Source organism: Camponotus vicinus, unplaced genomic scaffold, assembly GCF_025532165.1.
Source record: "Camponotus vicinus isolate PSW18456_S1 unplaced genomic scaffold, iyCamVici1.0 SCAF_14, whole genome shotgun sequence".
In the NCBI taxonomy this organism is placed as follows: Eukaryota; Metazoa; Arthropoda; class Insecta; order Hymenoptera; family Formicidae; genus Camponotus; species Camponotus vicinus.
The window spans coordinates 658929-675441 of record NW_028141950.1 but is presented as its reverse complement, the minus strand read 5'-3'; the positions used below and the strand labels follow the sequence as shown (position 1 = coordinate 675441).

General features: G+C 29.7%; 2 protein-coding genes across 11 annotated transcripts in view; one reads left to right on the top strand and one right to left on the bottom strand.

Moving 5' to 3' along the window:
• Pyd (zonula occludens-like protein polychaetoid) overlaps positions 1-8499 on the top strand; it is a 49044-nt gene extending 40545 nt beyond the window's left edge. For all 9 annotated transcript variants that reach the window (XM_083088903.1, XM_083088904.1, XM_083088905.1 and 6 more), the window contains 11 exons: positions 203-354; positions 504-798; positions 954-1125; positions 1228-1453; positions 1523-1697; positions 3340-3549; positions 3828-4172; positions 4380-4615; positions 4928-5129; positions 5237-5661; positions 5983-8499. In XM_083088903.1, coding sequence (XP_082945029.1) covers positions 203-354; positions 504-798; positions 954-1125; positions 1228-1453; positions 1523-1697; positions 3340-3549; positions 3828-4172; positions 4380-4615; positions 4928-5129; positions 5237-5661; positions 5983-5986 — 2442 coding nt within the window. In that variant the 3' untranslated portion in view covers positions 5987-8499. The remainder of the gene's footprint in view (positions 1-202; positions 355-503; positions 799-953; positions 1126-1227; positions 1454-1522; positions 1698-3339; positions 3550-3827; positions 4173-4379; positions 4616-4927; positions 5130-5236; positions 5662-5982) is intronic.
• On the bottom strand, positions 7901-16300 carry LOC145965393 (mitochondrial glutamate carrier 1). Of its 2 annotated transcripts, XR_014436687.1 has the most exons (9): positions 16054-16300; positions 13608-13662; positions 13213-13347; positions 12912-13061; positions 9854-9990; positions 9173-9358; positions 8943-9093; positions 8513-8803; positions 7901-8191 (listed from the first exon to the last, which is right to left on the bottom strand). XR_014436687.1 is itself a non-coding variant. In XM_083088908.1 (8 exons), exons 2-8 carry the CDS (start codon positions 13646-13648, stop codon positions 8665-8667), a joined length of 939 nt encoding a protein of 312 aa, XP_082945034.1. In that variant the 5' UTR covers positions 13649-13662; positions 16054-16300; the 3' UTR covers positions 7901-8664. The 2 variants fall into 2 exon arrangements, 1 of the variants encoding a protein (XP_082945034.1); XM_083088908.1 differs by having other exon boundaries at positions 7901-8803.
• Positions 16301-16513: the final 213 nt, after the last annotated feature.

Here is a 16513-nt window from a genome sequence, read left to right as displayed (position 1 = left end):
TTTTAACAATTTATATTTTTATCTCAGATCTTATTTTATTGGAAAATAATAATAATCTTAATTTTAAATATATTTTATTAGAGTAAAATACAAAGAGTATATTTAGATTATAGTTTTTAAGATTCAAAAGTACAGATTCTAAATAGAATTAGATTTTTACAGATACATATTGCATTTGTGACATGTAAAATTGTTGCCACAGATAAATGATATGGATATGAAAGGAGTGACGAGAGAAGAGGCTGTGCTATTTCTTCTTAGCTTGCAAGAGCAAATCGATCTTATTGTACAACATCGTCGTCAAGAATATGATCAGATTATTGCATCTGGCAGAGGAGACTCCTTTCATATAAAGTAAGTAACACTTGTACAAATTATACTATATATTTTTCGAATGTTAATATATTATATTAATAATTCGAAGAACATTATATAACTAATTTCAATTAGCGTTAATTTTGTTGGTTCGTGAAAGATGACAGTTGATGTGTATTTTTGCGTAGGACTCATTTTCATTACGAACAACCGCAGAAAGGTGAAATGAGTTTTCGCAGCGGAGATGTCTTTCATGTAATGGATACCCTTCACAACGGTGTCGTAGGATCCTGGCAAGTTTTTCGAATTGGACGAAACAACCAGGAGGTACAGAAGGGCATTATACCCAACAAGGCCCGTGCTGAGGAGCTCGCAACCGCGCAATTTAACGCGACGAAGAAGGAAATGAGTGCCAGTGAAAGCAGAGGTAGCTTTTTCAGAAGAAGAAGAAATAGCCACAGACGTTCAAAGTCTTTGGGAAGGGTATGCATACAATTCTCTCGTTTATCTTTATATATAATATTACGAAAAAGTTTATATAATAATATAAATTTTTTTTAAACGTTATGTGTGTTCAATATTATGTTATAAACATTAGCTCATTTGATTAATTTTCACTTTTTGTACATGTACCTTAGGATCATTGGGATGATGTGGTGTTCTCCGATAGCGTCAGCAAGTTTCCAGCTTATGAACGCGTGATCCTACGACATCCCGGATTTATTAGACCTGTTGTTCTCTTTGGGCCCGTAGCCGATCTCGCTAGGGAAAAACTTCTCAAAGATTTCCCTGATAAATTCACCTCTCCACGTGAGTAAATATATTTATTATTCATTATTTACATCTTTATCGATTCATTATGCAAAGTTCACTTTGTCAAAGCAAATTACTAATGAATATTTAATATTGTAGAAATGGAAAGCCAAATGGAAGATGGTACAGGAAAGAATACTAAAACATCCGGCATTATTCGTTTAAGCGCTATCAGAGAGGTAATGGAAAGGAGCAAACATGCGTTGTTGGATATCACTCCGAATGCCGTGGATCGCTTAAATTATGCCCAGTTTTATCCGATTGTTATCTTCCTGAAGGCCGAGACGAAGCAAGTCATCAAGGAGATGAGAGCTGGCATACCAAAGTAATAACGATGTAGTAAGATAATACTGCAATTTTATCGCTGCATTCTATATGTGACGTATAATTACAGATCAGCGCACAAGAGTAGTAAGAAGCTTCTAGAACAATGTCAAAAGCTCGATAAAATCTGGGGACATGTATTTAGCGCGGTGATTACTCTCAATACGCCGGAAGCTTGGTACCGGAAGCTCAGAGAGCTCATCGACCGCCAGCAGCAAGGCCTGCTATGGATGAGTCAAACCAAGGTAAGAGAATAATCGATTTTACATATTGAATCTTGTGCCTTCTCAGAATACGCGTATATTATTTCATTCCGTTTTATTCTCCAAATACATAAAAAGTCGTAAAAAAATCTCCAGCTAAAAGAAACATCTGTTGGAAGGCTATATATATATATGACTTTTCTTTCTTCTATTTTCACACTTTTCTCACGAATATCACGATTTATCTTCGTCGCTCGTATATACACTAAATTGTACGGCGATTCTGTTCGTTATAGTCCATATATAGTCAATACATGGTGTGGGACATGTCGCATCCGCCTACACATGCTCATACTCCACCTCCCACTCTTCCCCTACCTCCGTTTTCCAACAATAACGTATATTACGACGAGAATAAAAATCACAACGTGCTCTTGTCGCATCAATCGCCAATTTTACCGACATCTTTTATGGGAACACTTCCGCCACTTCCGCCTTTCAATTCAAATGTCATCCGTGAGCAATTTTTCGGCTATATATAAATTATTGCTCTTGCTTTTAACCCTTTAACTGCGAAATTTGGAAGATTATATAATGACCAATGCGCTTTTTATCAAATTTTGCGCGTAAAGATATGCCCAAAATAGTTTAACGATTACAACATCATATATAAAAATGTATATATATGTGTTATATAAGTTAATGATTAAGATAATAGTATATGTTCATATAAAATATATATGTACATCGTTTACACACACGTATATAAATTTTTTTATTATTATAATCTGTTCGTAAATATAAATTTGATTTTTAGATATTTAGATATAATTCTGATATATTTCTTTATATTTAATTGATTTATAACATTTCTCCATCCCATATACAAGAACTAAATTAAGTTGAGCACAAGTATATTCATCTATTGCATGCAAATTACAGATGAATAATACTTAAAGTAGTTAAAGGGTTAATATTGCATGTTCCATATGTGCTTTTCTTTAGTTTGCATCACTTATTTTTCTATTTTCTCTCTTCAATATTATAATTTATCAAAACCTCCAATTACAGTTTAAATCATTGATGCAAGAAGTGCAAAATATTTTTGTAGTTTAATTATAACAAAATAGGAAAAAGAAAGTTCAGATATTTTTTTTCATCCTATTATGTTGCAATTATATTAGCAAAAAAATATAAAAACCCAAAAAGTTTTCTCTTTTTCCATTTTGTTGTAATTAAAATTCGGGAATACTTTGTCAAGTAAGCTAATTAAAAAAAAAATTTTTTCACAGCTTATTTAAATGGTTTTGAAAATATGTCGTTATTTTCGAAAGTATTACTTGAATGAATTTTGCATGACATTAATTTTCAATATTTATTTTGTACGTCTTTGAATGTATGAATGCTGATACTAATATTCATTCATATATTTTGCTTCCTTTTCATAAATCATATATTAATTTATAATATTCTTTTTTATAAGTATTCAGTTATTGAATTTCAATGTAATATAAAACTCTCATAAAAATAATTCATTCATTGCATTTTATTGATTGTAAACATATTTTATATTACGTTATATATACACACACATGCAAATAACACAAATACATTTTGCTATGATTAATTCACGTACTATGTATCGTTTGCATAATGTTATGTCTCCTGTGGTCTGCGCTCGTAGCCGGAAGAAGCCCTCTCGGATGATTTCCTATTCCCGATGACTTCTCGCCTCTCCTACGCTTCCTCTCCGGAGAGCGATTTGGAATTGAGTCCGGCACCCGTCATTCCTGGCACTTTGGGTCCACCGTCCCGATTAAAGAGCAGTTCCGACCCCAGTATTGCTACTCAAGATGACACCACTGCGCCGCCGCCGTACTCGACAAATTATCAGGTATAATATGCCTTTAGATACAAAATCGCAAAACGAAAACAATTTATACAACTTAATTTACATAGACAGGAATTTTTGTCTTGTTGAATAAATTCTTGTTTTAATTTTTTACGAAACTAGAACTGTAAAGCACTAGTTTTCGTGTAAACTTAAAGTATTGTATTTTTCAATTTCTGAATTAGACTTTACTAGATTGATTGAAATTTAATAAATCAATATAGAGTTATTCTTACAAGCGATAATTATTGTATATAATTAATTGTTATGTTTATCTATAGCAATCGTTTGAGCAGCAAAAGAGAAGATCCCAAGGCGGGATGGGGGATAGCAAGTACGGTTTCTCCTTGTCCGGTCAAATGAGCAATCAATCCGGTTCGCCGGAATACCTGGGTGGTTCTTTCGAACCTAGATCGCCTCATCACAGCCCTCCGGATCTACCGCCGCGAGTTGATCGAAACGTAAAGCCGATTAATCAAGCGCCGCGGGGAACGATAGGACGATCTGCTCAGGAGCGTTTAGGAGTCAATAAAATTGACTCAGTGTTGGATATGGGGAATTATATCAATGCGACTCCTCACAAAGCAAACGCCACATCATCTCTCGAACGGGCGCAGCCGAAAGCGGTAAGCGTCAATTCTGTTTTTTGTTAAATCATATTTTAATAAATTGTATATATGATTAGAAATTGTATATAAAAAAATAAGTTTTTTAAAGAAAAGAGATACACGGTAATATTTTTAATCAGATATGTAGACATGCATATTGTAATTAAAAATGATACAAAGCTATTTAAAATTAATTTTAAAATACATTTATGTTTACACACATAGGGAAGTTACGACAGCATGTCCTCATATGATTCATACAACAATACCAATGGAAATGCGAATTACGGGGCGGTGAATTTAAACGCATCAACAGGTCGTTTAGGTCCGAATGTACCCGATGATCTCAAAAGCAACATGTCGGTGAGAGCGCACGATCCGCCGCATAGATTCACTCGATCTCAGATTCAGCCCGTTACTACGCATGACGCTCCAACGCGAACCGATTATGCTAAATATAGGTATGTAATTAATAACAAATACATGAAAATATGTGAAAAAAATACTGATATTTAGATTGCTGATTACATAAAGCTAAAATAGAAAATCCTATATGTATATATTTATGTATTATTTACATTCTTTTTTTAAAAAAATTGGTATTACAAATTTTTTTTGTTTCTTTTTGAATCACTATTTCTTCTATAAAATAATTTTATGTATAATTAATAGTGTAATTTACTTTAAAAATTCCAATCTTTTTCAAATTTTTCTTTTATCAACATTCACACATAGCATAAAATTATCATTATTATTATTTTTATGTATTATAGCCGATCCACAGATTACAAATCGATACCAGTGTCGCAAAATAAACCGGGAGGCACCTACAAACCAATTCCACCTCCGAAGCCAAAAAATTACAGACCACCTCAAGCATCGTTTGGACAAACGGAGAACAATGGGAATGAAGGGAATAATTCCTATCAACACTCAAAGAGTTATTCCATTGCCACATCGCATGTACATAATGGGGTAATTATTTTATAAATACAAATAATTTTACAAAAATTATTTCTCTCCAAGTGCGCACGCGTTCCAATATGTATGTATTAATTATGCAAATCTTTATCTTCATTCAGGTAGAAAGTAACGTGCAGCGAAACAGTGGCCAGTATTACTACAACATTCCGCCGCCCGGCCGTTATAATGAGGGTAATCTCGTGAATTCGCATCACAATCTAAATCATCTCGCGACACCGACGCACAGTCACAGTCTCAGTCACAGCCACGCGCACTCTCACTCCAGCCCGCCGGTTACTACCGCGCATTCTCACAGCAACAGCGCCGGTCAGATCAGTCTCGGACTGACGCATAATCGGAACAGCACAAATCATAATGGATACATGCATGGTAATAATCCCCACGGTCCCGCAGGCTCAGTTTATCCGTCTGCCAACCCTGGACACAATAGAGAGCCTAGCGCTTTAGATCTGGCTGGTAGCCGAGAACAGAGAGGAAGCGCTTTCGAGCTTTATCGAAAGCCAGTTCATCATTATAATATGAGGTAAGTGGTAAAGAACTCGAATGATAATCTTTTCGAAATGGAGCAATAATTTAACATTCTTGCTGCTTTAAGAATTTAAAAAAATTAATCTTATCTCTTAAATGCACATACATTTTGTTATCTGGACACTAATAATATTTTTGAAAGTATAAAATAAATTTTCTCTAACATAAAAGAAATCATTCAAAATTTTTCTTGTTTATCAAAAAAAGTGTATACAAATTTCTACTTTATATTTGTGCGATATTTCAAACATACAAATCATTCTTTCGGCCTCGATAAATACATATAAGCTTACAAGAATATTATTGTATGTTGCAGTTAATGTGTACCCCAATGCAAGACTTGTTATATTAGGATGAATTAACAAATTTCTATTGCAATGCAGAGAAATTGTGCAATGTCATAGACATAGACGAAAACAAAGTTACATTTAAGATTATAATATTATGAAGAATATATTGTGCCTTTCAGAAACCTACTTTTCCATTTATGGAAAATTAGGAAGAATCTTAGGATGTCAGTAGCATCAACAGATTTCTTAATTTTATGACAAAATGTTTACATATTTTACATACACAAAAAACAAATTTTAGCTGTATTATGAGATTTTATAGAATTTTTTATTAGAGCGAAAATAATGATAAAGACTATATCGTTATTGATATGTAGTAAGAAATTTTTCAATAACTTTCTAACATAAATCACGCATATATTAAATAAGAATAATATAAAAAGATTTTTAACGAATATTTTTTATAAGTGCAATACAATATAACAATATAACAATATTCAGTTGCTTATATGCATAAAATCTGTACAGTCAATAGTCACATATTTTTCCATTTTTACATTAAAAATATGATACCACATTGGCAGGAAAATATTTTTACACAATTTTATCAAATTCATATTATGTGAAATATTAACATAATGCCATTGCAATAATTTAACAAGTTAGGATACTTATCGCTTGTTTTTTGCATCCAATTGTAGATATTTTGGATTCGTCATATGACAATGCATTTATATTGATGTATTCTTGATGTATGTGATACACTCTTTATTGTTATTTACATAAGAAATACTCGGTTTCAAATTTTTTGATGGAATATTACTTTTTTTATTACTAAATAAGAAAAATGTAGAGATAATTTATACAACTAGATGAACAACACAGCATAATTAAAAAACCAGAAAGAAAGAAAGAGAAGAATTTTTTTTAATTACACAATTTAAAAGGGATATAAATAAAATAAGTGCACAAATTCAATTTTTACTATTTCTCTAAAAATAAATAGAAATTGTAAAAAAAGTAGTAAACTATATAAATTTTATGTAATATATAGGAAAAAGCATTTTATTGCCTCTCTGAGAAAACTTAAAGATGATTATTCTTTTGGAGAACTTTTGGAAAAAATATTCTTCTCTTTCAATCAGGTATGCTCATAATTATTTATTATAAATCATATGCGTGTCATTATATTATTAATAAACCAAATGGCCTTTTTAGTTTTTTTAGATATCATTAAAATTAAGTTTTTATAAAAAAGAGCCTATATTATTAATAATTAGATTTATAATTATTAGATATATAAGTAGAGCCTCTGCCATTATATACCAATCTTGTATCACAAGTTAATGCGTAAACAGATTATATTACTGTTAACGACGTACAACGGCATATGTTACAACCGGTATATTAAACGAAATTACGTATATATACGTTATAATTAAGTATTAAAGAGAATTAGCAATAAAATTGGATTATATTATTTTAACAGCTATAAGTGTTAAATTTAAATGTAATTGAGATACGATTTATATTTCGCCTGTGGCAAGGCTATAAATTCTTATACATTTGTGCAAAGACGAATGTATATATGCGATATCCATGTGACAGTTTCAGAGTAACAAAATCTGAAACTCGAGTAAAAATACCTGGTATAAGATCTTTTTATGCAGGAATAAATGATTCTATATAATTCTATATATAATTATGAAAAAAAATTTAATTCCTATGTCACTAAATAATAAAGCTTTAATGTTTATACTAATTAATTAATTTGTATCTTGTACTTTATTTATATAATAATAGTTTTTTTACAAATCACAGATTAATGCACCAAAGAGACTGCAACCTGTAATTGAAATGTAAAGTGACACTACAAAAGGGGTAAGAAAATATGAAAGGATGAAAAATATAAAAGAGATAAAATGAGCAAAAAGACCAGTTACATTTTTGCTTTAAACATTCTGTAATATTTTTGTTATATTATACATAGTCATACAGATTACATTCTTTCTCTTTAGACACAATAAGATAGAAATTAAGAAAATTAGGAGGTAACAAGAATATGAGCTTCAACAAAATATTCTATTATTTCACTCTAAATTAAACTGTTTAAAAAAATATCACGATAAATCTGCTTAAAGTCTTTAATGTACATATATAATTGACTATATAATTGGCTAGTCTCGTAGATATGACAACGAAGATCCCAATGTACGTATATTGTAGGTATATCACCTGTTGAATTATATATAGGATTTTGTAATATGCTCTATAAAACACGAGGAAGATGAGAAGTCATTATTACATTGAAAAATGCAATGACTCAAGTATTGAATAGCATGTACTATGATTGAAACTTATAATTCCAACTATTTTTACATTGTAAGAACACAATGCATGAACATACATACACAACTCTTCACACGACTTAATTGTAACTGATTAATAATTTTAATGCACTTTATGGGACATGAAACATTAGATTATATATCTCAACTGTGAATCCATTATAATTCGCGACCTGCGAGAATTATGTCAATTAATACACACTCTTACTTTCTTTTACATATAAGCGAGATTTCATTTAACAATGATATCTTTTTGCAGCGGAACGAATATCTTCAAGCCAAAATACAACTACATCTACAGCAATTATTGTCAGTTTTCCAGAGCATTTGAAGGGCACGAGTCGGCGAGATATGGCGATTTCATTTCAATCCCAGCAGCCATTCGGCTACGCCGAGATAATAAACGGTTTGCGCAATTCCAAACAACGGTGCTATGACGATCATTCGGCAAGCACCACCTTTGAAGAACGCCGTCGGTCCCTCGTTTGTAAATGTTTTACTACAAATCAAAAGTCGTAATTATTGCAAGATATTTTATCTTGTTATAATTCGAGATTTAAACGTGTGGAAATTTATAGAATTGATCCGTGATATCCGTATAATCTTGAAGATATATATATGACTCCGGTTATACTCACATTATACAATCTAATACTCCATTGTACGTTGGATCACCAGGTGCTTTTTTGATAACTTGCAATCTAGTTTTGATTACGTCAAATGGATTGACCATTAATGCTGCCGTTGAACCGGCTGCACATCCGGCAAGGAATGAACACCAGAATACAGCTAAGGAGAAGAATTACACTTACAATTAATTCACTTTCATTTAGAACCGATCGTGTATCTAACAAGATAACACGCTTACATGAACCATCTTCTCGCTTCGGACCGAGATCGTTCAACCTGGCAAATAAAGGGAAATAAATAACGGAAAACGTAACGTCCCTGAGTGCCGTGGCGCCGGTTCCCTGATACAGTCCAAGTATACCTCGTTTCCTAAGTAGATCCACCGTTAACGACCAAGCAGATATCTTTGGCACTGCTTTACCCGCTGCAACAATAAAGGACGATACAACTTCCACTATAACAGTATAATAATCTCGAAATGGGGATACAATTTTGCACATTTTTAAAGACCTCGCATATGTCCAGGAAGTTTTGCAGTGAGATCTTTTTATTTTCTATATTTATTATTACAATTATTTTCTTTTTACATGAATCGCGGAAAATCAAATTAGTTATATCTCTAATTTGATTTTCTAGCTGTCTTACAACATGCGTTGCATCTATGCTGAGATATCACATTCAACCATTTTCAATCCTAAAGTGTACAGTCGGCATGGCAATATTTATCGGTATTTTGAAAGAGATTAAGAAACGTATTAAGAAATGATTCTTGTTGTTCGATTTATATAAAGCAAGAAAACAAGAGAGATATAATAATGAAATAATTGCAATGAAAGAATTTTTAGATATATGTATAATCTCTTGCTGTATTCGACAAACCGTGTACTCGCGAGAAACAAAACCCTCTAAAATGTATCACCTTCTTTAGCTGCCATGGCGACTCTGCCAGCGTCTTGCATTTGTATTTTGAGTAGTTCCATCGGGGTGGTAACGATTATTTGGCATGCTCCCGCCAAGCCGCCGGCGAGCATTTCACGTTCTATGGGCAATTTTTGTCTAGACAACAAAGATTAACAGAATGCTGGGAATTGAGGAAAATCTCAGTATACGAGATTATGTAGAACTGGCATGTACAATCGATTAATTTTTCGAAAAATCGCGAAAAGATTATTAAATTTTTGGGAAATTGTTCTTATCTTGACTAAATCGATTTCATTATCAATTAAATGAATATATAATTCGCACAATCAATTATTTAAAAATAGATTTTCGATGGCCTCAATGTAAAAGATATAATTAATTCAGGTAATGATTTGAATGTTACTGTGTGCGAATATTATCTTGAAAAAATGTTTCAAGCGTTAGTAATTACGAGAATGCAAATTATAGTAATCTACATATGATACAACACACGCGATGATACATAGAAAAAAATATAATAGTGCTCTCACACGAAGCAACTTGTTACAATAATTTTTATTTTTGATTTCTCAAATTTTTCAAAATTTTCAAATATAATTTCTTTATAATTTTTTCCATTAGTACGAAATTAATCTCAGTTTTCGGAAATAATTTATCAATTATGCCACTCCTAATATAAAGGAGATTATTCAACATTATTGGCATGATTACATGACAAGCAATATTACATCTCAAGCATCTGATAAAATTGCAGAGCATCAAAAACACATTAGCAACAAGTGTAAATGAAACAAACTGATAACTGTTAACTTAATAATTTGCATTTTACTTGGAATTCAAATAACATATAATTTAAATTATTATTTAATTATTATTATCATATATATAAGTATATATTAAAAAAAACATTTTTAAAATGGAGATCGAAAACAAATGATGATTAAATAAATTATAATGTAATTTATAAAATTTTAAGCTAAATTAAAAAATTGACAATGTTAAATTTTTATTTAAGATCTAATCAAATTTATAAAAATTTAAGAAAATATATCATCAATTCTTAAATTGCTCTAAAAAGTTTTACATAAAGAAAAGGGAAAAGCAAAAATTACCCTGCTTTCGTCGATTACTCGAGACTTGGTTAACTAGTTATGGTTGCTCGCATCATTTGCCAAGTCATTTCAAACTGGTATAGCTATATTCAAACTCGTAGCATCAGTTGTCTAGAAGTATAGAATGATATATTTCAATATGTTTTGTGATGGCATAAGATTCTGACATAATAACGCGAGAGCCCAAAAACTTTGCTTTTTTAGTTTTTCCAGATACATGCTTTGATTAATTTAAAATTAAAATTAAAAAATTGTAATATTCTTGGAAACAATACAAACAATAATAAATATAAATAATATAAATATATTTCTGAAAATTAAGAAATAAATCAATTCCAGAGTATATGCAATTAATTTTGCATAAAAATTTAATTTACAAATGTGAAAAATATTTTTTGTAAATTCAAAAATAAAAGAAAATTGCAAAGAAGGCCATTTGCATATTCTTGAAGAACAAATAAGTTTTAATTCGAAAGTAAAATATCGTTGGACTCATAAACATCTCTAGTAAACTTCTCTCTGATTATTAATATAATTGTTTGATAAATTAAATAAACATATATTTTTATGTGATTTACTTGAAAAAAACACAATGTTAAATATAAGCAGTTATCGAAATAAATCAATAAGTTATTAGAATAACAAAAATATGTTAAAAAAAATATGATGCTCTGCTAATCTAACTATAATACAGTAATATTAGTAATTTTGGGGGGCTTTTCAATTACATATATACATTTTTTAAAATACTGTGGTTAAATTGTTGCAATTTCTACAATTATTAAACAACTTAAATGAAATGTAATGCTTTCAATAATGTTCTTGAGAAATAAAATTTAAAACACATTGAGAAGTAAAAAAAATCATCATACATTATTATATTATATACACATCTGTTCTTTTTTTGATAAAAGAATAATTAATAAGATATGCTTCACATTTTATTTTTAATTTAATAGTTTTCATATATATGTACTTTCTACCTTCTGTACTTTATGCATACCATTTGATTTGATTAATATTCTTCGGCTTCTCTTGCACTCTGCGATTACTATCGACGTAATTTATTTTTGCTACGGCTTCACGTACATAGTATATATATATGCTATTCGTTAGAAGTTGCACTCGGAATATCTAATTACATAAATGAAGACGTTAATTATGAAGTTTACAACAGTTTTGATGCAAAAATGTAAGCTTATTTGCTTTACATTAATTGAATACAAATGACGATTTCATAAATATTTATCACATAAAGTGAAAGAGACATCATATACATTTTTGCAAATAAATAATTGAAAAATCCACTTAATAAATTTGATATTATTGAACTTAATAGAGGAAAATTACCATTTACAATATCTTTCAATATCTTTCGTTGATCTACTTGTCATATAAACTTTGAATAACCTCCTTTAAAACACGAAAATATTAAATACATTGTAGGGGAAAAGACAATGGCGAAAACATTAAGGCGTTTTAGCAAAATCACGATAAAAGTGTAATAATTGAGTGGCAAACAATGTACAAGAAAAGTGAGAAGTGATAAATCATTTAAAGAATAAAAAGATATTAATAGAAAATATAGAGTATTAAAAATACTAAAATAAAATGTATAAAATTTGAGAAATAATATGTAGTTAACGAATATTGATTCATAATCAATGTGAATAAATAATAAAAATTTTGAGAAATAGCTTCTTTTTAATTTATAATTAAATAATTATAAATTAAAGAAAAGAAAATATTTTCAATATATATAAATAAGAAAACTGTTTGTCTTTCTCTTTATAACTATTTTAAAATATGAACAAAATGTTCTTTCTCATGCCAAGCTTCTTGTAAATTAGTTTTCACTCTAGTTAATGTTGCACACATAGAGGGGCAAGCTCATACCTCTCTAATAACATTTAAAAAATGCTGAAAAAATATTATACAACATACCCCAGTCCGGGAGAAAGATAATGTCTAAATGTATCATTGGCGGTAAGTTTGATAGCTTTCTCGGGTGTAATCAACAATATATTTACAGCAGATCCTTTATACATTCCAAAATAGCCCTCTGCTTTATAAGTCTTTTTAAAACAGTCAAACCTAAAAAATAATTATTTACATTTAGTTATGATAAATTTTTTAGTTTCAATTATACGCAATAAAGTAAATAACATAGATTATACAAATCAATATTGGCGGCTTTTTTTCCTTATAATTAATTAATACAGTTTTAATTTTTAAAGATACTTGCATTGATTTATACATCCGTTCGCCATGCGGACCGATGATTTGATTCTGTAATCTCGTTTTAACCAAATCAAGCGGGAACACTACAGAAACTCCAATAATTCCGGCAATTCCACCATTTATGATTTTTGGTATAAGCCTAAAAAATAAAAAATTCTTATTACATGAATATTTTGTTACATTAAATTATTATGTTTATAAAAAGGAAGAGCAAGAATTCATAATTTTAATATTTTTAATAATTTTATAAGATAAAATAAAACGACACACTAAAATTTAACATATTCTGATACATATTCAAATATATTTTTCATGTATAATTGTTTTATATATAAGATATTTTTCTACAGATTAAAGAAAATTTTTATGTAAGAAATTTTTATATAAGAATACGCGTACTTGAATTGTTCCGCAGATTTCGAAGTTGGATTCTGTGCCATTATTATTCCCGCACCTGTTGAAAAAAATATGAAATTCATGAAAAAAAGCATTAAAATTAAAGTTTCTATTTTTGTAATATGCATTTCATAGGATAAAAAGAATAATTTTTATTTCAGGTATCAATATACGTGAAAACTTTTCTTATAGATTTGTAGAAAATATTTCAAAATGTTTTCTCAAAAAGATATGTTCGTCTTAATCGAGGTTGGCTAGTACAGTACTGTTTAAATTGTAATTGCTAACCGTGATATTGCCAGAATGCGCTAAACGATAGTCAAAATATTGTGCCAAACCTTGAAGGTCGTTTCATATTATAAAATACTATATATTTTATGACGCACAATCTTGTCAATGAAATTGTACTTTTCGGAAAAAAATTGATGTGGCATGTTCAATACATTGTATCATCAATTTTTATTAATAGAAAAGTACATAATTCAATTAACATTATATGAGTAAAAATTTAAGAATATTTTTTATACGTAAAATTTCTCTCGAAATCATTTTTACAGATCTCTTCTTGCGGTAATAAAAATTAGATATTTTTTGGAGTAATCTTGGCATGAGAACCACATATAGTAATATGGTTCTTGATCAATATATTATTTATATCTATATTTTTCCGACTAACCCACAAAACTGCTCAGTTTTATTTTATAATAATAAATAAAAATTAAACGCGCGTTTAATTTTTATTTCTTTACTATCAAGATACTGAAGATTTTAATATGATAAATGACAAATTTTGCAGATATTTTTGGTCGAAAAATTTCAAACATCAAATTAATCAAAGAATTTATCGATAAAGAGATATATCAAACGATAGAATGAAAAAAACATAATGTTCTTTGCAATAGTATAAAAGCTGATCATTTATTGCGTAAAGAGAAAGGTGAAAAACTCTTTCGAAATTTTTGCCACGTGTCTAACACGTGATTCCTGAACTTTGTTTATTCAATCTTACATCTTATCTCATATCATTTTAGGAAATTTATATCTTGGGGAAACCATTTTCTTTAAGGAGAGGAAATTTTCTGTGATGGCAACTGATCCATTGCGTGTTCAACGACGATTCAGTTGTTACATTACAATGAGTATTGATATTCTATAATAGCATAATCAATGTAATGTTCATTGAACAGAATTCTATCGTCTTATTGAAGACACATTCGAATACATCTCTGCATATACACATATACGAGCGAATAAATCAATCGCCAATCTCTTGACTGAATCGTGCAAATTGACTTTGCTCTATCTATTTCTCCCAATCTATTGCATAACGTCCCGCAGATATGGATGATACTTAGTCGATATATATATTGGATTTATATTCAATTTCAATTCATATTTTATCAAGATTAAGGCAAATTGTTAACTTATCTGTCGCAGTAGCCTGTTGTATAATACAAAATAAATGAATAATATTCTTGAATACATTAAGTCATTGCACATTAACTGTTATGAAATAATTGTCACAAAATAGTTTTAAGATAAAATTAACGCAACTTGGCATTAAAAATGTAAGAATAAGCTGAAATTATCTTTATGAAAGTAATCATATTTATTTAAATAATTATTGTATACATTCAACTATGACCTATTTGCAATGATGTGATCACAGCGTATGCTTTTTGATTATTGTGGCTTTCACATGATTTAATATAAATATTTATTTATTAAATATGATTCATAAAAATAAATATACATATATATTAATTTGCAACAAATCCATACTTATGATTAATGAAATTTTCTTTGACTAATTTTTACTTCAGTGAATATATTATAGATAAATCATATAAATTATGTTAACAGATTGATTTGGCTTAACTAAAAAAATTCTTTATATTAAAGATACATATAAAATATTTTATATTTCATTCATTTATTTCGCAAATAATGTAACTAAATTAAATGATTAATATAATTACTGAATTAAATGATTAATATAATTACTAAATTAAATGATAAATACAAAGATGATTTTTCTCTCTAAAATTTTTTTTGGAATAAATAATTTTTACAGCTTATAAATTATTATTTATCACAGAAACTAAAGACCGTGTTCTTTGAATTAACTGCGATCAGCTGATTAACGTGTCGTTTATCGTGACGAACGGGCAGTGAAATTTCTGCCGAAAATCGTGAATAGAATCGCGCATCGCAAAATGAAAATAACTCGTACGTCAGTCATGCAATATGACACTAATTTATATGCAACCTTAGTATTATGTCAACTCTATTATTATTCTGTTAATGAAAGGCGGAAGTGCGTTTGCAAATTGAATTTTTGCAGCTATTCGATGTAGGATACGAGAGAAAAAGAAGCCTCGCGTTCATATATGCAGAATGATTAGGATGAATAATGCGGTGTATAACTTGACATGATGGATCCACTTACTCAGAGAGCCAGGAAAATCCGATGTACACTGGTTGTCTCGCGACGTCGATGTCCCACGAGAACCTCAGTTTCTCGACGAGATATTGGAAAAGGAACTCAATCAACTATAAACTATTGAGAAATATATTTCTATATCACCGGCCGATTCTGTCAGCAGCATCAGCTGGTGGTCTATCAATCGCGTTTTTGACAGAAGCTGCGAATACCAGTACTGTTTTCACGTTACGATGTACGCAAACTCCGCACATGTACTCGCAGGGTTACCATCTACGAAAATCCAAAAGTCCCTTTTCTAAATATTCTAGTTCTTCGCTAAATTTCCCTATAGGCTAATGAAAAGAATTCACACACATTTATTATATTAATTTATTATATTAATTAAACATTACATTATATATTTTGTAAAGACTCTGATGTCACTTGTCTCTGAAAAAAAAAAAGAAATCTTCCTATTGCATGT